The 22,177-nt window shown below is 44.6% G+C and overlaps 1 protein-coding gene across 3 annotated transcripts; it reads right to left on the reverse strand.

Moving 5' to 3' along the window:
• Positions 1 to 677: 677 nt before the first annotated feature.
• On the reverse strand, positions 678 to 20,923 carry FBXO21 (F-box protein 21). 3 transcript variants are annotated; one of them, XM_030024714.2, is made up of 13 exons: positions 20,807 to 20,923; positions 17,590 to 17,725; positions 15,774 to 15,868; positions 13,536 to 13,657; positions 11,564 to 11,710; positions 11,184 to 11,276; positions 10,567 to 10,700; positions 10,182 to 10,318; positions 9,196 to 9,372; positions 8,279 to 8,411; positions 5,447 to 5,637; positions 4,309 to 4,466; positions 678 to 1,328 (listed from the first exon to the last, which is right to left on the reverse strand). In XM_030024714.2, exons 3-13 carry the CDS (start codon positions 15,797 to 15,799, stop codon positions 1,150 to 1,152), a joined length of 1,497 nt encoding a protein of 498 aa, XP_029880574.1. In that variant the 5' UTR covers positions 15,800 to 15,868; positions 17,590 to 17,725; positions 20,807 to 20,923; the 3' UTR covers positions 678 to 1,149. The 3 variants fall into 3 exon arrangements, with proteins under 3 accessions (XP_029880574.1, XP_029880572.1, XP_029880573.1); XM_030024712.2 differs by lacking the exon at positions 20,807 to 20,923 and adding an exon at positions 20,561 to 20,799; XM_030024713.2 differs by lacking the exons at positions 11,184 to 11,276; positions 20,807 to 20,923 and adding an exon at positions 20,561 to 20,799.
• Positions 20,924 to 22,177: the final 1,254 nt, after the last annotated feature.

Consider the following 22,177-nt stretch of genomic DNA (forward strand, 5'->3'; position numbering starts at 1 on the left):
GCAGTGGTCCTGTCTTTAAGTCATCTTGAAATTGATGTGCCTTGAGCTGCTAAAGCTCTTCCCTCTGGGCAGCAGAGCATGCACTCCCCCCAAATCCATTCTCTTTTGGCAAAAAGGAAGAAGGCCTTGAGCTGCAGGAATTAACATTTCTTCCATACACGGTTTGGCTGACTCCAGGGTTGGCCAGTTTCCAGTCACGATCCCACTGTATTGCATAAATACCTATAGATTGGAGACGGCAGCGAGTGGAAGCTCCCCATACATCAAAGTCATTCTGGCACTGACCTCAAGGCTTCCATGAAACAGTGCCACGAGGTTCAAAATCGTCCTGGGAGCACTCGCGGCTGTGCTGCAGATCCCACCTTGGACATACAAGATGAACAGACCGAAAAACAAGGTAAGAACATGGACTGGGTATGTTTAGCAGGCATGGAAAAGGGCTAGCAGCTCATCTTCTGCATTAGGAGAGTTTGTATTGTCAGCAAGGTAGCCAACTGGACCTCAGTGTCACCACTGTGCTTGCCACCCCTGGAAGCCTAGCTGCTGCTGTTTTTGTTGCTGAGGCTCTTTCCCAGGCCCATAGGGATACTCAGAATTGGAATGGTAGCTCTACGAGCAATCAGACTACAGAGGTGAAGCAAAATTTGACCAAAAATTCAGACTGGAGAAGACAACAGTGAAACATAAGAGACTTTAAAAACTATCACCTGCATGAGATATACATTAAAAAAAAAAAACCCAAAACACAACCAAACAAAAAAACCCACAACACTGCAAGGACAAGCAACTTCTCTGGAAGAGGGTGTTCTTCCATATTCCACACCAGGGAACTCACTGCGTCGACCTTCTAGGCAAGACAATCACGGAACAAGTAGTATGCGCAAATCCTTCTGAAGGACAGCGTGCTTCCTAGCGTAACTGTCCCTGCAGGATCCTTAACACCTGGCCTCAACTACCACGTGTCCCTGTGCCTTTGGGCCAGAATGGGCAGGCAGGCAACGGAAAGATGCTATAGCACCAGTTACAAAGTTCAATGCAGTTTTCAATGCATTAAGCCAAAGGATTGTCACCAAACTTGCCTTCCACGCAAGTTTTGTAGAGGGTAAAGCTACACTCCAGCTGCTTCTGTCCTCATGATTCCTTTCGCACTCACTCCTTGCCTGAACTGTAGATCTTCTGAACTGTAGCACGTGTGAGCTCCAAATCCTCCGGGTACCGAATTTCTAGCTCGGTATTTGCTAGGTAGTGAATGCCAGTAAACTCTGAAAAATAGCGGCCAATGTCAGGGTGAGGGATCTCCCGAGGCTCAGAGTTATATTCCAGGTTCTCTGTTAGGAAAGGAAAGAATCAGTTATCAGCTCATGAAATGCCCTGCTACAAGGCAATAAATCCTGCACCTCTCTCAAGTCTTGTTTCTGTCTCTAGAAACACCACCTCCTGATGCTTTAAAGAAAAAAACAAACAACCATAATCCAGGAAAATATGCACAGAGTATGCCAGTACGATTGCTCACAGAGTCTTATCTCCTAAGTGGTGCTGACCCCATTTACTAGTGGCATGAAAACTATTTTGTGCCTGAGACCACACTGCCTGACATAAGGTTAGAGTAGCAGGATGCTGACCTGCTCCCACTCTGTTGGTCACAGGTCTTGCTTGTAAACGCAGGGAGAAGCTGCTGCACTGAGCTCTGATCCCTCAAGTCCCATGGGAGATCAGTTTCTAGGAGAGATCCTTCTCAAGTGCTCCAAGGTGAGGCCAACTGCACAAGGTTCTCCTGGCAGAGGAGGCAAGTGCTTTCTTGCTCTAAGTCACCAGTCTGTGTTTCAACCATGTCAAGTCACCAGCCTGGTTTTCAAGCATGTCTCACACAGCACAGTTAACTTTTCTAAATCCAAACTTCCCAAAGCTAAGAGAAAGTCCCCAAGAAGAGCATACTGATTCTTTCCCATGGCACCCCATTTCCTCCTTTGTACTAAAAGATAACCTGATTAAGGACAACAGTTAAAAAACACAGAAGCACTGGCATTAAAATGCAAAGGTGACCCAATCTGAGGGTCCCTTTGCTCCTGTAGTATTTGTATAAAGCAGTGTAACTGGGAGGCAGCCCAGCAGTAAATCTCATGCACAGGTGCCCTGCAGCAGTCCCCAAATGATGTCATTTTTTCCAGCACAGTGCCAGACATATGGGTAGAAACAAAAGCTGCCTAAGTCCCAAAGTCTGACTTATCTGCAAGGCAGGGCAGGATCAAGATGGGATACAGAGAACATCATTCAGGAATAATTTATCTGTCTCTGAAACTATTCAGTTCACTACAAAGAGCACATACAAGTCATATTAATCCATACAGGCTCTTTGAAGCTACTGTATGCCAAGTGCCTGCAGCTGAAAGCACAAGAGCTTTCTACACCTCAGTGGGCTGATGCAGTCCTACAGGCTTGCAAAGTACCTTTTTCGTATACTGCACCACTGCGGAAAACAATTTACACTCCAATATGCTCTGCAGAAGCATGGCTGAGCAGTGAGCTGTGTACAAAGGGGGAAAACACAGTGACGAAACAGAAGCTGGCAGGGGGGAAAGACTGAGACAAGCAAGTTCAGCACTAGGTGGGGAGCCTGAGAAACATGCTGACTAGCAGTTTTGAGCCACCAGATATCAGGTCTGTGCTGCTACAAAGCAAACAAAAGAAAGACAAGAGCAGACAGGTAGATACCAAACTCACTGTATGAAACAGGTGTTTTGGAATTAGCTACAGCTCAATCTACAAATTTACAGAAGGACTCAAACTGAGGCACAATTACCTATAATAAGCTTGGTGTTATTCCTGAGCTGGTTAGATAAAACTCTGCATGCAGATTTGTTTAAGATTCTTTCAGTAAAAAACTATCATCCCCTCCCCAGTCAGGTCAGTAAGTTATGAAATACTCCCTTCCCAAATGATCTGAGGATGTATTTTACAAGGGATACTCAATAGGCAGGCAGCAGGATTTCAGCAAGCAAGGACAAACCCTTCAATTTTCCTTAGCAATATCAAAACACTTGGATGCTACAGAGATGATGGTGTCAACCTACAGCTTGGCTAAAATACTCTGTGCTCTGGAACCAGCCAGCAGTATACTTGTTTATAAACAATTAGACAAAAGATATAAGAGATGACTCAGCCCCAGAAGCACTGTGGACAATTCTCTGAATACATATTTTAATATCAACCCATGGTGCACAGGAATTTTCATTTTTTTAAGACTCTGAGAGTTCAAGTACTGCCTAATATGAGCCATAAGGCTGAGCTGCAATATTCCCAGTCTCCACTTCATCTTTTTGGACTACTGAATATAAAGGAACTCAGGACAGTGAGAAACACCTGCACTTTAAACCTACAAAGGTAGGAGTGTCCCATCCTGTAAAACCACCTCTTGCTCACATGTATGGGACCAGAACATGCTAGGGAGTACCCCCTAGGGAAAGAGCTGAACTGCATTTTGTTCTGCATTTCCCCTCCAGCAGCTCCCATGTCTTCTCTTAGCAAAATACAATCAGGCTGTGCAGCTGCCCTGCCAGCTGAATGGGACACCTCCGTATCACAGGGAGAAGAACAAACATGAGGCAAAGAAACACTCTGATTACAATGTACAGAGTTACAGATGTTTTTTTCTTTTTTTTCTTTTGAACCTCAGTTTGACACTTCTTCCTGTATCCTAACCTCATATTCTGACCATCAGAAAAGAATGTCCTTTCTTACGGTATGCTGCTTAAAGAATGGGTGATTGAGATTTCTACACCTCTTCACACTTGTAAAGAGACATTCATTTTTGTCCCATTCTTATTAGAGGTGGCACTAAAAGCCATGCTACCTGTGTTCTCTGGGATCTTGGCACATACAGTCTCTTGATGACAGCTGCTCAGAACCACAAGCTGACAAGCAAAGCCTCTGTGCTCCCTCACTAGATCCTATTTTGAGGTCCTGCCCAAAGCACAGCTATAACTTCAAAGAGCAAGAGCTGCTGACAGAACTTCAGACTTCAGCAAGAGTTGAATTACTTCTTTCAAAAGGAGCAATCATGGTTTACACCATAAAACCAATCATGTCCAGAATACGCTTCTTGGGCAAGATGAGATTACACCAGAGTGGTCCTTAACATTCACCCCTAGCATTACTGATTTCATGGAGAGCAAACAACGCAGGCCATGAATTCAAGACCATTTTCCTTCCTACCTTAACTAACAGTTTATGTTTCATACTTAAAAGAGTTAATCACTTAAGCATCCCTTTCTCCTAAACAGATAGTAAACACAGGAGACTCCTGCTCACCTTGAGCAGCATATCTGCAAGAGCCATCTTCCACTAGCACATTGTAGAAAGGCTGGTGGGGGCCATGCGGAAGGCTGTGGACATTCATATTCCGGATCCATTCATGCCCCATCATGCAGGCGGGATCCCAGCCGTAAATCACGCAGTTATAGCCATATCTAATTAAAAAAATTGCACACCAAAGACTGTGAAAACTCCAGAGCTAGCTCTTTTTCCTCAAGACTACTATAGCACAAACAGGATAGGAGCCTCCTGTGAATTGGCACAAGGAGGAGAGGACAAGAGGAAAAAAAAAAAAATTAATTAAAAAAGATTGTGTGCATACATGTGTGTATTTTGAGGTGGGGGGAAATGACTAGGAGTGACTGGATAAATAAGCAGGAACAAACAGCTGAGGACAAAGGAAAACCAAATGTGAGCAAGAAATGAAAGTGGGAAAGAGACTGGAACTCAGCAACCGGGAGAACAGGAAACAAGAAACAGGGAGAGAATCAACTATCCTACTGTGTTGTGCAATTACTTCTGTGCCCATCGCACAGAGGTGGTAATCCCAATACCGAACTCCCGGAAACAAAGCCATCATTATTTTCAGATTATTTATGCGATTAATCATGAGGTATTACAACTGTCACTGCTGACGCCCTTAAAATATGCTCCAGATGTCTTGTTGAGTTGGCCGAAGCAACACAGTGCTGGCATGTCATTCTGGCAGAGTGCTACAGACAGGAACAGGAAGAGGGAGTAATAATAGCACAGGGAAGATTCATAAGCTGTCTTAGGTATCTTACAATCTTTTTTGAAGTCAATTCTGTTCCATAGTCCCTCATTAACTGATTACTGATGTTTCTTTGAGAGCTCTGGGCTGTGGAAATTTTAGCTGCATGATATATGATGACTCAGACAAGTCACCTCACAAACTTCTCTCTGCAAGCAAACGGCACTCACTCTCTCAAAGGACAGACAGAGCTGCTCCCATTTTTCTACAAGGTCCATGGCATAGATGCACGTGCCTGGCATTTTCCATTCCAGGTACCTCCTTGGCAGATAAAACCACGTCTCATTACCATCAGAACAAACACTTTGGCACTCATTGTTACAGTACAGCCTGCTAATGTGGGGAAGGTTTTGAAGAGCTCACCTCTTGTGTTTCATAATCAGCCCGATCGAAAAGCAGACCTCTTTGTGCTTCTCATCTGAACGGTGCTTCACCTCAGGTCCCACCTCCTCCTTCCGGCGCTCAATATGCTCTAGGGTATGTTGAACTAAGTACCCGACGGCTCCATGCTGGGATGGGTCCAAAGCTTGAATATGCTGCAATATGTCCAAAACCTTCAGCAACCAAAACACAAAGACAGATTCAGAACAAGTCCTTACAGCAGTCCAACACTTACAAATATATACAGATATATTTCTCAAATTAGCTGGGTCTAAGTGCCCAGGCCTACAGGTCCGCCACGAGTTTTCCACACAGGACTGAGAGTCTTTGCTCTGGCTACACACTCCCAAGGAGTTCTTCACACTTCCTTAGCCTGCAGAAATTGCAACAGTCCTCTCCTTTTCTATTTAGGTCCCGACTTCCTTGGAAGGGCACTGCTGAGCACAGTAACTCTTTTAAATTAAGTCATACAAGCTAATCGCATCACATTTTGCGACCACAGGGCATTGACAAGACCTTTTCAAGGTTTCTAAAATGCGAAGAGAATACTGTTCCTAGTCTCCCAAACTGCTGCTGTGAACTGATTCCAGATGACTTCTGCTGTACTTGAGAACAAACATATTAGTTTAAAAGAGTTCCTCAGCATGTCTGTGGGAGCCTGGCAGAGAAAAAATAGGGCAGCACAGAAGCAAACACAAATAACCTCTATGATGCTATACCATGCAATAGTGAACAAGAGACGGAGAACCTGCTTGTCTCAGGATGACTGAAGAACACTAACTTTAAACGTGCTCTCAAAGCAGCAAACCCTGTAGATCCAGAATACCAGTCTACCAACACCCTCTGGCACACTATCAGAGCATCTGCTGCCAAGTTTGTTAGAGGCAGGCAATGCAAGCTTTAAATGCTTTTTTTTTTTTTTTTTTTTTTTTTTTTTTTTTTTTTTTTTTTCCTTTCTTGCTCTTACCAAAACTGTTTTCTAAACAGGTTGGGAAGAGACAGATACATCCGTCCCAACATCAAATACCTTAAGTGCTGCCACAGTTCCAAAAAAATCTGATGTACTTTAGCACCTGGCAAAAGGATTGTCTGCTTGATCACGTGCTGGAAGTTTTGGTCACTTTAAGTTCAGAGCAGCAGCAGAAGAGGAATAGAAATCTCAGGCTATTGAGCATGAACATCAGCCACAAGATGAAGAAAATGAATTCAGAAAAAGAACAAGTGAGTAATTAGGTATGAGAAGAAGAAACAGAGCTGCAGCTTCTTGGCCACCTTAATTCTCTGGCTGGCATCTTAAGAAGGACATGAAAATCCTGAAAAATCCTACAGAAAGGGGAAGGCCTAGCACAGTGACCATAGCTGCCAGAGACTCTTGGCAATTTCATTTACTGTTATTTGCAAACACTTAGGACAACATTCTGTGTAGTTCTGCTTGACTTTTAAGATTTTGCACCATTTTCCATAAATCTGGCAACTTCTATTAAATCTGTTATCTTCTGTTCTGTCAGACATAGAGCATTCTCTCTGGCTAGCTACTAACCTATCCGATAGCCTGGAACGACTGGATACACATGAGGACACAATACTGGAAAGTCCAAATTTGCACATTTTCATTGCATCTGGCAATGTAGTACAGAGAAACTACATGTAACACTTGGCCATGGGGTTGTGTTATTTGTTCTGAAGGGCAGCAAAACACAAGTATGTCAAGCTTTGGTGCTTTACAAAGACACTGCTGAATGTCAGAAAGGGGAAGGAAGATCTTTCAGTGTTTCATTTAGCTGTCCTCTATGTACATACGGTTGCCATTTCAGCTCAGCAGTCCCCCCATACACAATTTCTTAGTTTGTGCTGTTTTTTCTGTGGCAACCCTAAAACTTGCTGCCGTAAAAAAGGAACGGCAAGCTTAGCACAGTTTGTTCTTCAATAGGAAGGCAGCTTCTCCAGACGTCCTATTGCTTCAGTTAATTTGGTGGAAAGAGCTTTGTGTTCTGCTCAGCTGTCCAACCAAATACTTCTGCCCCCTCATCCAAACCTCACATTTGGAAATGGCACGGGCATTGCCCAAGTGTGTGAGCTTCACTAAAGTAGTACAGGAAATTTTGACTAGGGAACACCTCTTTGCTGTAGTGACACACTAAAGAAATAAAACTTTGAGTTACATGCTTCTTCCTTGTGCCTTCTGCTGATTCAGTGAAGGACATGGATGATCTAGACAACTCAGACAACTTTAAATCTTGGCACCTTCTTTCCCACATTCACAAGATAGCAGGACTCAAGATGCTATGCTAAAGGTGGTATTAAAAAAGAATCCCAAGGACAGGAATATTAAGTTGCTTTTTCACAAGAGCCACTGATTGTGTGGCTAAGGTTTGTTTGTATTCATAAAAGGTAACTTCTTACAAGTTTTCTGATAAGGTAATTGCTCCTTTTGCATGAGTCCAGGAAGGGTTTTACCACCACTACCACAATCTAGGCATAAACCAAACAGAATGTTCTTATAACTTTCAACTGGAAGTCCACACTATTGGTTGCAAGATAAGCTGTCAGACTTGGGCCGTAAATCATAAATTATGACTCAGACTCAAGGCTGCTCACAAGTCTCCCCCAGGCAAGCAAGCAAGCATCATCCTCTTTTCCCTGCTTCACATAGTAGAAATTGATTCTCTGAAATGTGATAACTCGTTCAATTGCATTTATTACCAAAACAAGTTGTGGCAGACTGTAATGCAAGCTGACGTAGTCCAAAAATCAATAGACTAGTGTTAATAGCACTTAGACTATCAGAAAACATGCAACCGAGTGGCAAGGTACCTTTTCTGGCCAGATTCCCAGGTGGAAGTATAACCTAGCCTGGAGCATTAGATGCTGCACATTGTCCGGATACATGGCCAGGTATAGATCCAACGAGTCTCTCAAGAGCTGGTAAGACTGATCAGTGCTTTCTCTGCCAGTAAAAAAGAAACTCAATTGTAAGGCCAGCTCTTCAACCCCTATCCCCAGTACTCCGATGTACAGGGATAGTCACCAGAAATGATGCTATATGTACAGGCACGCTCATTCAATAAGAGTGACTCTGGCACTGACTGTCACTCATCACATCCAACAGCCTGCTCAGAAGGAAAAACACTACACAACTGATGATCAGACTCCACCCTCCCACTTCACTTCACCATTCTGCTTGGTAAAATAATCCTACAGAGAATTCACTCTCCAAGCCACTTCCTTTTGAAATCTGCTATTGTTCCCCTAGCTTAATTACACCTAAAGCAATCCTTTCACCCTGTGATTTCTGTCTATGACTACTTGGAAAGTGATGATCACAGGCATTTGAAAATAAAACCAAATTTTCTACAAACCAACAGTACCTTTGAAACTGCTCATTTAAGCATATGGGTTGTGCTTAGAAGATTATAACGAAGGTCCCTGCTCTTAAGGGAATGGTGGACAGTCCCGATCAGCTTTTCACAAAGAAAAAAAAAAAAATCTATACATTTTCTTGAGGGGAACTAGTTTTACTAAATATTGTTTCCACGCAATGCTGCTGCAAGTGATTAAAAGCAACTAGACGATGCAACGTGACATACAGTATTTTCAAGATCCCCTGGGTGACTGACACCTTTTTAAAGCACTCGCTCAAATACTGTGAAGAAGCAGTACTGGATATGCAGACAGTATACTCTGGGCCCTTTTTTCCACAGGCCTTACAGGCCAGATGATCCTCAACTCACCGCTTGCCAAGGTTTAAGAGATTTCCCACCATACGCTGCAAGACCTCTTTTGAAGTCACCACTCCATAGAACTCCTCTGTCACATGGTGGCCAATAAGGTATTCGCACTCCTTCACCGTCAGCTGCTTCCCCTTCCCAAAGGCGTCAATGTAGGTGTAGTCAAAAATATCTGTGCTTCTAATGAAACAACAAGGAAACTAAATTGTGATGGGTCTCATAGTAAAGCAGGATTACCTATTTCTGTTCTTCCCTCAGTACTTTCAAGCTTGTTTGTAAAATGAGTGTCATTCATACCTCAGCTCTCTCCTAAAAAGAGATTACCTGGTACCTTCTCTCTCCTCCTAGCTTCTTTTTCACATAAACATATAAGGGAAAGGACAGAGAAACTAAGGGGACTTTTCACTCCTTCATGTCAGTTCTTTCCTTCAGATATTTTCAGTTTGCTCTATCTACTGCTAGATTATATCATGACACTGCACTGGAAAGTGTAACAGGGCCCACGCATATGGCATTCTGAAGCCTAGTGCTGAAAGGGGTACATATAGACAAAACCATCGCTCTGAATTCAACTGCTGATATCATTCACAAAATACAGATTTCTGTAAATTGATCATGATCTGGTCAAAGACGTATTCTGCACTGACTCAGAGCATTAATTGAGTCCACAAAACAACAGCAGTGGCCTCTAGCAACTGTTCTGTATGAAAGGGTAAGTGAAATCAGCACCTTTTTTCTTCTTTTCTTAAGTAAGAGACACATTACCTCATGGTTACTATTATTTCACACTCAGGAAATCTGTTACCCTTCAGCAGCAGCAAAGTTGAGTTCTGGGAAAACTTTTCTAGAGGTCTGATCTTTTCCTCTGTATAGGTTATAATTACAGATGGAAAATAATTAAACATTCTGGTATAGATCTGCAGCTGTTGTAAATGCTTTCTGGCTTTTATTTCTGTGGACACAACTTCAAAATTCAGCAGGTCACTTACCCTTCTTTTCCTTGACACCATCGTAGTAGAAAATGGCTAGGGAAGTTGACCGGTTCAAGTTTGACTCCCAACTGCCTGGCAATTGTTAAATAAAGCACAGACAAACTGATGGGAATTCCCGTCCTGCGGATCAAAACCTGGGGGATAAAAATGGGATAAAAACATGTGGGATGTCAAGAAAAACACAAACTCCCAAGGTTTGATTTCACAAATGAAAATACACCAACTTGACAGAATATACATTAAAAGATGACATCCTATTGACTTTACAGCAAATTGTTCTTCAGAGAGAATTATTTGCCCGACTACATTTGGACAAATAACCACCACAAACAGAATGTCTCAAGCCTTGCAGCCTCCTAGTTTTTGCCTACCATACACATACCTGGTGAATGTATGAATTCAGGGAGTTATAGTAATCCAGCTCGTTTCCTTTGTATTTTAACTGCTCATATAGGACGCAATTCATAGCATCAAGTACCTGCCGCTGAAGCTCCACTTCTGGAATCAGGACCTCTCCTAAAAAGACATGTAAAGAAATGAAGACTGAGAAAACAAGTGTACTTAACCTTTATGCAACAAAACTTATACCAAAATCCTTCATACGGACTGAGAACACAAGAGACTCATCTCAATTCAGATCGTCAAAAGACTGGCTGGAGTTGACCGTGGCAGTGCCCTAGCGCTCCACTCACATCATGGCCTGGCTCTGTGGATTGCCCTGCACCTCAGCTGTGCAACAGTGGTATCTCGCTTCCTTCTGCAGCTGGAGGACTGGATCCTAACCACCCTGTGCCAGCACAGCACTGCAGCTGGACAGGTCAGACTGCCCAGGCATGGGAAGTGTGCTTTCACTGCTTGAGAGTCACAGCTTGGCTACTCCAGATACACAGATACAGGCAGACTGCTCATTCTCTCTTTGAAAGATGGCAAACATTAGATAGTGCTTAAAAAACAAGAAGCAAGATGCTGCCTGACCTTTGGAGATGTTAAAGCACATACCTTTTCTATTGCTGCTGACTTTGAGACTTGCAGAAGAAAAGAGGTCGATCCCCTGTCCCACAGCTCTGGTACAGATGTCAGGACTACTTAAGACTTCAGGGACAAATGGGAAAAAAAAAAAGAAGAAAGAATTCCCCTCTGAATTCTTTTTGCTTAGACAGCATCAGATGGACTGACAACCCTGGGCTATCAAGTCCCCATGGCTGAACAAACTGCTGTTTCCTGAATGATGGTTTAAGCAAATGTCAGAATATGCTTGCCAGGGGATAAAGAACAACAGCTCTTTAAGCTGCAATAATTCAACAGCTGTTTCACCTTGTCTGCCTGTATCTAGACTTGCAGAAATGCTCTGCAGTAAAGCATATGTTTCTGTACAGTACCTGCCTTGGAAGCCAAGCTGGGGTGCCTTGGATTTTTCGTCCGCAGGACTTTGCGCACTTTGTCTGTGATATCATCCACCTGTGCCTGGACACTTTTTAAGCAGATGTCTGACAGCGGGTTACAGTATTGATCAATTAAAACAGCACCTGGAAAAAACAAACTATATAAGAAACAGGACTTCAGTTTTTTCTTTGCTTAGTTTTACCTACTCTAAATTCCAGGCATGCAGCAAGCAATTGCAGCAGAACATGAGAGCTTTCCTTTTAAAATCTGCAGTCATATATTGGATTTATCACATAAAATGCAAAGAATAAGCTGACATGATAAATACCAATTAAATTCAGTATTCCCCTCTCCACCACCTTGAAAGGGAAAGCAATAGATTTGTACATTGAGCAGGTATGCTGCTAGACCAGGCTTAACCGGCCAGCTCTCCAGTCACACTGCATCTCCTGGCATCCTCCCAACTTACAATGTTTTTTATTCAGAGCCTGAAACAATCTCAACTTCACTTCTGCTTCAGTTCTGATTTCTTCCTGTCATATCCTCCATAGCTATCATTCTTCCTCATCGTTCCCTCTTCCGCTACATTCATCTTTCTCTTCCACGCCTGCTCTCCATCTTCACGTCAGAAACCCACTATAACAGAACAAATTTTCATTTCCCTTCTGCCCAAGCCTCTTCTGTCAAACTTCTGCAGGAAAAAAATAGCCCTTTCTCAGAGTCTTCTCCCTGTCATCTTGTCACCACTGCTCTTTCCAAAGCCTCCACATTGTTCAACCTTTGGAATCAACTGTATTCACCTGCAAGAATTTTGCATGGATCATACCTCTTCCAGCTTCCTACACTTCTTCGTTAGCACATCCGTGACAGGCCTGTATTCAAGGATTTCAGCAGGGCCCCAAGCCATGTCTCCTCCCCACCCTCCCCAACTCAAAGTGTTTCCCGTGCTGACCAAGTGAAACTTCACAAAAGACTACCTCTTGGTGCTCTAATAGTACCTCCATGGCAGACAAATGCATGTATTTGTGACACACAAGATTAGGTCATGTAATTAACTGTCTCAGTTGTTTCAAGAAAATGCCACTTTTGCCCTTCCCTTCTTGGCCTAACACAGTCCCTTTTTCAAAGTCTATTGCCACTAACAAGAACCAGCTTTGGTGTTAAGAGACTCTTTTGTATGACAGTTTTGAGGTATATACCAAGAGTAAGGGACTCCTACAGACACTGGCAGCTTTCGATCCATTCAGAAAACTATCTTCTCTATAGGAGGCTCGAAGAAGAGAATAATCCACCAGAGGACATGAATTGCAGAAAAGCCTTTTCTTTCTTCATATCAGGTGCATGTGCCTCCCCACCATGTGACTGGACTTCTGTCCTTTCCCCAGCTCTACACTGCACAGCTTCAATGGTCCAGCAGTCAGACAGCTCTCAAGAGAAAGCCACAGCCAGCGCACAGGCTATGAGCTGCAACAATTCCCCCTGCCCTCAGCTTGCTCCTTGCCCTGATCCGAGAAGCTCTTGGGAAAGGAGATAGTAGGGAGCCAACTCGAAATCAGATCAGTTGGTCTGTTAGGCCATATTCAGCCCATGGGCCACAGTTAAAATGCTTCTGCAATGTCAGCTAACTAGGACCCTGAGCTACTGCTGATTTCCTCAATACACTGTTCAAGATTCAAATGCAAGTGTTTTAACATTTTCTGCATTGTTTTTCAGCTCATCTGTCCACGGGCAATTATTCAAGCATACAGCACTGACAGAAGCTAATGTAATCCTGACATTCTGATGCAACACTACACAACTACGGCAAGATTTTAAGCATTTCAGGTACATTAAAAATCCAAACTTAATTCTGAGTCATTGTCCAAGGGCTAGTTGAAATATAAGCAAGGAAGGCTCTTTCCAAGTAAAACAACAATGATAGAAAGCTGTCATTAGGTGCTCTACGTGGGATTTCTGCCAAAGACTTACCCTCCAAAAATGACTGCTGATCAGTTGGGCGTTGAAGATACTCCTTCAGATTTTTTAATATATTCTGTTGCCGTAGGAAGTATAGAATTTTCTTTGCATAGTACTTCCAGGTGAGACCTTTCCTGCACATATGAATACAAAGAATAGTATTGCCCTAAACAAACACTTTAAGGGTGAGCATTTGACTTAACTTTTCCAGTGAATATAGGTTTACAATTTAGACTATTCCTTTTCTAAACAAGTCTGAGAACACCACTATCACTGAAGGGTCAACCAAAAAGGTAAATGTTAAGAGGAAATTTGTCATCAAAAACCACAATACAAGACACTGGCAAAACATTGCCACTATCATCCCCGATTTTTATCCTATCACCAGTATGTAACCTTGAGAAGATACAGTATCATGGGAAACAACACAGATCCTAATTAAAGTAGCTCAGGAATACCTGATTAAAATCCTATTTTTTACTCATAAAACAGTACCCTCTGTCTGACTGGATCCCTCCAGAATCAATCTTGAAGTATCCTCTCACCATTAAAAATAAATTGATGAAGGACATGAATGTAGGTCCAATAGTATTCAAAAGGAAAAAAAAAATCCCCAGAGGAAAAACACCTCTGTTGCTCTGAAAAGGCAGGAACAGATCAACAGTTGGTCTGTAGATCACACAATCCCAAACCTTACAGCTTTTATAGTAAAGCCCCTTCACTTTCTAAATTAACAAGTGAAGGCAGAGGGCCCAAGAAGAAGCAAGAGCTGGTCACTATCCAGGTAATGTTTGAAGAGTTCACCTGAAATATGACAGACCAGCTCAGAGGCATTTAAATCACATGCATCTAAGCAAGCCCTGGCCTTTAGCAATGGGTCACCCAGTGCCTCACTGAGCATTTTTACACCAAATAGTTAGGAATGGCACAAAGCCCTGGCCCCCCAAAAAACCCAAAGGGAGAATTCTGCTGATTCCCAGGCTCTGCTCTTGCCATGTGTTTAAAAGAAGTCCAATTTCCTTCTTCAGTAAAAACCCTCTTTCCCTGCTTACATTGCCTCTCCTCCAGATTGCAGGTCAAATCAGCCTTCTCCATCCTACTGGACAGGAGAACAATCAAACATCATAACACTTTATCCTCTTCCAATAAATTGGGATGCTCAATAGGGACAACTGCTTTATTGGGACATCTTCCAGGGAAATGATTTAGCCTAATGCTCCTGAATTGCAATGACTACAGCTTAATCAGGGTGTAATTAGCATCAATTCCGCTTTATGGGGAGGCATTTGGCCAGTGCAAAGGCTCAAAAGCTTTTTAACCAGTTGTCAAATAAGAGATGTTTAGTCCCAGTTCAAATAGAGAAGGTAATAAAATGGATGTGAAAAAGCAAAAATGAGATGATTGCCATTCCAGCTAACTTTTTTTCAAGCTCTACTAACAGTCTCTTTAATCAAGGCTATTAGACTCCATTAAGAGCAATCTATCGCTGCTTCGTATCACAGCAAAATTAGCATGGTTTATATGCTACCTGCAGAGTAACTTTCAAGTAAAGCAGTGACTTATCTTGCTCAGTGCTAACCATGGTGATGAGAATAGCTAGGCAGATGCAAACCAGAGGTTTTATTCACCTGCTTGACATTTCACCTGTCTGGATACTTTACATAACTGCAAATTTTGTAGTGGCTGAATTAAACTCAGTTGCTTATTTCGGCACAAAAATTGTACCAACCTACTACAGCTAAGAAAAGCAACAAGAAGAGGGAAATAAAAAAAAAAAGCTCTAGTTTCATGATACAGGGATTCATGGTGGCAAACCTCATTGAGCGTTCCTGCTTCCCTCCAGTGCCGTGGCCTCATCCTGCAAATCAGTTCAGCAAACTGATCCAGGTTTAAATAAAAAACAAACATGAGGATGGGAACTCCTTAAGCCAAAACAACCGCAGAGAAGAGGGTACACAGAACATGTCCCGAGAGATGTCATGAACTGGCAAGGAAACAAGCAACAAACAGCAACACAAAGCCAGAGGATCTCCTTCTTGTAGATTAGTTTACATGGTTTCTTCCGGGAATATTAAATTTGTTGTGAAATTAAATACACAGGAATACTTCCCAGCCTTGGTAAGCCTGGGGATGTTTTATGAGAGTGACAAAATGACAGAAGCTGAGATCAGGCATCCACCACAGTACCGTTCTCCTTTAACAAGTGAAAGGGGAAAAATCCCTTCCATTTCTAACCCCTTTCTTTCTTACCTTCCTTCCATGTTAAGGATACACATCAGCTCATCCTCAAAAAAATGACTTGGGCACCCAAGAGTCTCAATGTCACTGAATCCATCACAGGGGACCTGTCAAACCAGACAATGAGTTATGCAGAGCACAACAGATTCTTCCCAAAAGAACATAATTTCATAAAAAGTCTCAAAACCAATTTTGTTCTATTTTTTTAAATTTATATAAGATCTTAAAAATGTCCAGCTCACCGCATACTCAGTCTCTGCTCTATGGATTTATTACAAGGATCCACTGAGAGCCCCAGAAGCACCCTACAGCGATTTGAGCTAACTACTACAGCATTCAGGGCTCCTACAGTGGGTGTATGGACCAGCAGAAGCATACCAGATCTTAAGCAGGATGGGCCCAAGCTGAAAGTAATTTTAAGGTGGAATCAACTTTTATCTATGGTTGACTGAACCTCTATATATGCTCCCCCATGTAGAAGAGTGGTCCTGGGGGAAGGAATGAAGGAGCAGGAACCTTCATTTTTTGAAACAGTCACTTACATATCTCTATTCAGAAGAGCCATCTTCTTCCAGAATTCAGAATTCTTTTTTAAACTTTGGTTGAACTGTAAGAAATCTGTTTGCTTTCAAGCTTTTCAGTATAGGGCATGGGCTAATACAGTAAGGAAAAAACGATTCCCATCATACAGTATCTTAGCAGGCACTCTGCAGGATCTAGCAGAACTGGGTTGAAAGTCTGTTCCCCTCAATTCTCAGCAGGGAATCAAGCTGCAGTTTCTAGCCCCACAGGAGATGATCCTCATTATTAGGCCTTTGGGTATTGCTGAATAGGCTCTCAGTACTCTTTGCATATGTGATTAAAACAGTACAAATCCAGTAGCCTCTGCCCCCAGTTAATGCCCCCACACATATCTCTCCATGGTCAAATATCTATTTGCTGCAACTACTGTGGAAGCGTTCAAAAAGAACAGCTAAGAGATATGCATCTTCAAACACTCTACTGGCCCCATGGCCTTTTTCTCCAGGTGTAAAAACCCAGGTGCCAACCTCTGCTTAAAATCAGCTAAGAGGATTTCAACATGGGTCTCCTGTATCTTAGGGGAATTCTCTACTGGACCACAACATACTCACAAAGGAGCCACAGACGGGTGAACTTTTTAATTCAGCCAAAGTTATGGGCAGTGTTTATGCCTATTTCACAGAATTTCAAGTTGACCCAAACGGTACAGCTAGCCAAAACCCACAGCCATCAACTAAGCAAACAGACAATGAAATAACTGTTGGTCCACATGCAGGTAAGTCTCTCTGAGAGACTACATCTTCACCTTTTTCACACTGAATGCAAAAGCGTCTTGGTGTCATGGCCAGGTAAAGAATTTAAATAACATACTTTCCAATTCAGTGAACCTATTGCGCCTTGGTCCTGTTTTCAAATGACTTCTGACAACTCACAGAACGCATCCTTGCACAAGGTCTGCAGTGAGATAAATTCATAGGCCGTGGTATGTGTCAATAAACTATCAGTCCTTCAGAAGTTTCCAGAGCCAGGTCTGAACATGCAGCAATGAGCAAAGAGCTTTTAAAGCTGCAGCAGCAATAGCTGAATGCAATATGCAAAGTGCACTTTGGAGTCTGCAGTTTGCACCTTTGGATTTTGAACTGTCTCTCCCCTTTTGGCTGGTGATCTAGCATTTTCACACAAAGTAAGGATATACAAACCTTCCGACTGCATAGTTGAAAAGATGTGAAAAAGAGGAAAGACAAACTAATAAAAAGTACTGAACAAGTAGCTAGGCTGTTGCACGTACATAGAGAAGACGACTTACATGTTCTGAAAAGAACCTTTTGGAGAACGAAGCTACAATTCTCCGGGCTTCTAGACCAGCATTGTGCCGTGCTTTGTATTCTTCAAGCCAGCTAACACTGTCTGTGTGGCTATAGTATTTCAGCAGCGATGGCCATCTACACAACAAGATATAAGTGAACAGCTTCATTAGTATTTCAACATCACTGAGAACCTCCAGAACTGTAAAATGTTGTTTATTGTAACCACGTGACTTGAGGAGCTGAGACACTGCCAGGACACAGTACAACTTTAAATGTAATTGTATAAATTAATTCAATGACTGACTCAAACATCAAAGCATAGATCCAACTGATTTCATCTGCATATTAATGGCTATTTAGAAATAAGCTCTCCTGAAGCCTGCCAACACAAAACCTCCACAAGGTTCATACTCCGTGTATTTCAATATCTAAATATCCTAAATACTTTTGAGATTTCCTCTAGAGCTTTGCAAGATAAACATAGGTATCACATTAGTAGAAGAGAGGCAGGGTTTTATAATAAAAAAAAGTTTGCCATTCTGAAGATGTATCACATGTAAGCTAACTTATCATCTAATAGAATGAGAATTTATTATCCTGTGTTCCCCCTACTACTTAAAAGGATGCACAAAACAGAGCTCCCTCTATTGCCCTTGCTGGTGGCAAAGTCTACTGGAGGAAAACAGAATTCTGAAGTCAAATTGTGACAGCTAAATGCTTTTGCAGTTCATTTTTAATACAAGAAAGAATTATTTAACCCCCCCACACACCTTTCATGTAAAAGAAAGCTGTACCTGCACTACTGAGTCTAAAAGTCCAAAAGCTAAAACATATTCCACAGCTTACTAAGAAGTGTTTCAAGGTTCAACAAAAAACCTAACTTCAGGTAACGTTTTGGAGGCTATTAGCAGCAGCACCTTTTCTAATAAAGTGGGCACATGCTGCAACAATGCAGCCTTGTGCAATAAATACATGCCAGCGCAGCAATACCCATGACTGTTCTGAAGATACCATGATCATTTGTTTATGAAACATGAAGAAGAATCAGCACAGATGGAAATATTTTGGACAGCATGGGAAAGCAAGCTGAGAGAAAGGCCTCTTGTAATTTACAGGGGGGTTTATTTCACATTTTGAAATTCTGTTCATTATTACTGTTTTTTACAAAACATTTTCCTTAAGCTACATGGATTGCCTTAGGTTCTTTCCAGTTTATATATATACACATATATAATATATGTATATACATATACACACACACACACTTTTATCTATCTCTATATTTTTACCTTTCTAAATAGAGAGATGCCAGACATTTAAAGTACTACTTCTGTATAAAAATTATTACCAACTGACCAAAATGCAGTTATGTCTGTCCACACATGGAAGATATTTTACTACCAGTTAATAATAAAACTACACTGCAATTGCAGTTACAAAATAAAGTCAAAGACCAACCAAATAACTTCACATTACATAACAACCTCTCTCCTGATGGATCCCTAGCCATTCATCTACCGCTGAAATGCAGCCACGTCATAATAACATTTACAATTGTTTATTTCAGGATGAGACACAATAATTTCTTGGGTTGAAATTACAATGAAAATTTTAGGAAGATAAAGTGCAATTACTCACAATGGAATCCAGCCAGGACGACAAGGTCAATGTGCAAACTCCTGCCAAAAGTTCTATTATCAAAGACAGGGAGGACAGCAGCATGTGCTAATCACCTACTACATCCAATTTCAGCTGTTGGATCTCAACCACTTTTAAACTTTCACATTTGCTTCACAAATTAGAGCCAATGAACTGGTGAAAGTATCTGGCCAGCCATCCCAAGCCATAGCTCAGTGAATTGGGAAAGCTGTTCAGTAGCCTTTTTCACCCGTGAAAAGAGAATAACCCTCTCATTTGAGCCATGCTAAATTTTAGAAGCCAACTGGCAATTAGAGAAAGCAATATTGCTGCTTTTGCTGTGCCAAAACCCAGACAAAACCAGGTAGCAGATGAGCATGCCCCATTCTAGATAGGTTGGCGGCCCCAGTGAAGAAGTGTTGTTTCTAGAACTGCTGAAACCAGCGCAGCATAAGAGATACAACACTCACGCTTTATTCCCAGCTAAAGCGTTAACAGTTTCCCCGATTACAACACAGCTACGCCCTCATCAGGTACCTTGTGACAGCCTTGGGGGGAAACTAAACTCACAAGCAGCAAAACTCAATGCAAAGGATTTTGGTTTCTGTGAAAATAGCTCTCCCAAAAGCACTACAGATAAACAGCTCTCTTTGCTGTAAGGCATCAGCCCTGCAACAAGACAAGTCTTGGTGGTTGTTTTGGAAGCTGTCAGCGGGACCAGGGAGGCCAATCGATAACCCCATGTGGCCCTATGTCCGTACCGCTGCCAGACCCCAGGTTGGATCTGGGGACTGCGAGTAATCCAAGTGCCCGGCTGTGGAAGGGGCCGCAACGACGGATCCCCCCCGAGCAAGGGGCCGCAACGACGGATCTCCTCCGAGCGGCAGGCTCAGCCTGGTCCCACGCCCTGGGATTTCGGAGGGGAAGCAGCCTTGCAACAGTCCCTGCCATCCCTGCTTGGGAAGGACACCCACATTTCCAGCTGTCAGATACACAGCAGAAAGCTGCAGAGCTCGTCCAACCCACGGAGGGGTTCGGCGTGCACCTCGAGGAGCCGGGAACAGAAGAAAGACAGGGACGGGATGGGATGGAGGGGGGCACTTCCACCTCCCCAGGAGCACCCAGGCCCTCCCAGGTCCCGCCGTCCCCGGTGCCAGCCGAACCCTTCGGGCCGGGGCCCGGCCTGCGCTGACAGGGCCCCCCCCCCCGGCCCCGGGCAGCCCTCGCCCTCCCTCACCAAGCCGCATCCAGCCGGCGCAGCCCCCCTCCCCGGCAGGCCAGGCCGTGCCGTGCCGTGCCGTGCCGGGCCTGGCCAGGCCGGGCCGTGCCCACCTGAGGCGGAAGCGTTCCCGCCACACCTTGCCGCGGGGCTGGCACGCCTCACGCAGCCGGCGGCAGGTGCACGACACCCGCCCGATGTCGGCGGCTCCCAGTACGTCGCAGCAGAGGATCAGCTCCAGCAGCTCGCCCGGCAGGTCCGTCAGGCCCATCGCCCCGTCGGCGTCGGCCTCCGCCGAGCCCCGCGGCCCGCCCGCCGCCGGGCCCTGGCTCTCCGCCGCCGCCATCTTGGATGTTTACCTGGGCGACCCCCTTCCCCCGGAGGGAGGGGTTTAGGGAGCGTCTCCCGCTTCCGGCGCAGAACGAAGGCGGAGGAACGGCCCGGGGAGCGTCTGCCAAGTGCGGCCGCCTCGCGGAGCGGAGCGCCGCGGCGCCTTCCCTTTATAGGCGCTAGGGAGCGTCTGCCAAGTGCCGCGGCGCACAGCGCGGCGCGCCGCCTCTCCGGGCCAAGGGCAGCGGCGGGGGGGGGGCTAGGGAGCGTCTGCAAAGTGCCTGTCCCCCCAGGGGAGGTGTCAGCCCTCAGGGTCGGTGGGGACGCGGGCCTGGGGAACCCCCAGACCCTCCAAACGCCGGGGCGGGCTGCAGGGAGGCAGGTGGATGCAAGTGGTTTGTGCCCGTCTCCCCCGGGCTAACGGGGCCTGGCAGGGCCGAGCCGAAAGGCTGGCTGAGGTAACCCCGTCGCCATGTCTGTGGCAGCACCTGAGGTAATGCTGCCGCCATGTCTGTGGTAGCACCTGAGGTAATGCTGCCGCCATGTCTGTGGTAGCACCTGAGGTAACCCCGCTGCCATGTCTGCGGCAGCACCGCGGTGGGGACAGAGGTGACACCAGCACGGTGTGCGAGGTGGCACCGAGGTGTCTGCCGCGGTGTCTGGGGTAACGACATGGCGGTCTCCGAGGTCACGCTGCTGCCGTGCCTCAGGTAACACCACCGCAGCGTCTGAGGTCACCCCATGGTGGTCTCCGAGGTCACGCTGCTGCCGTGCCTCACATAACACCACCGCAGCGTCTGAGGTCACCCCATGGTGGTCTCCGAGGTCACGCTGCCGCTGCGTCTGAGGTGTAACTGCAGCGATGGCTGAGGTAAAAGTGCTGCCGTGCATCAGGTAACACCGCAGCCGCGTGCCCCTCGCGCCGGCCTGGCGCTGCCGGGGGAGCAGCCCTTCGCTCCTGCACATGGATGCCTTTCGTCCTCTCGCCTGCTTCTTGCAGACAGCTTAGGATCTCTCTGCCCTGATCACATCCGCGTCCTGCTGCTCTGCAGGGAGCCCTGAGAAGGGATCTATTTAAATAAAGGCACATTACTACCCCCTTGCAACAGCACACTACCTTCCCGTGTAAAAAGCCATGTCCGTCCTTCTGGCTCATTCACCTGGCCACATGCAGCCATTCTTTTTGCTCAGGTCTCTCAGGTTCTGCCGGGAGTACTGCTACTGCGTTCCCGAGGCTCCAGCATTAAAAGTTGCCCTGGATTGTGTGCAGACAGCCCTCCTTGCTTGACTGTGGCATTGTCCCAGTGGACGTGGTATAAATGATGTGAAACATGTAATGCTGTGACTCAAGCAACCTTATAAGAAAGCATTCCTGTCTTGCAGATCAATAGATAATGCTG

The sequence above is a fragment of the Aquila chrysaetos genome, chromosome 9 (genome assembly GCF_900496995.4).
Source record: "Aquila chrysaetos chrysaetos chromosome 9, bAquChr1.4, whole genome shotgun sequence".
Lineage (NCBI taxonomy): Eukaryota > Metazoa > Chordata > Aves > Accipitriformes > Accipitridae > Aquila > Aquila chrysaetos.

What these genes read in the sequence shown, in the direction of transcription:
- FBXO21 (XM_030024712.2), bottom strand. Translation starts at nt 20,793, where the DNA reads ATGGCGGCGGCGGAGAGCCAGGGCCCGGCGGCGGGCGGGCCGCGGGGC. An exon ending in AGTCAGCAGCAATAGAAAAG is followed by an intron (nt 10,701 to 11,183) that starts GTATGTGCTTTA and finishes ATGTCTTTTTAG; the next exon opens with GAGAGGTCCTGATTCCAGAA. An exon ending in TGGGAATCTGGCCAGAAAAG is followed by an intron (nt 5,638 to 8,278) that starts GTACCTTGCCAC and finishes TGGTTGCTGAAG; the next exon opens with GTTTTGGACATATTGCAGCA.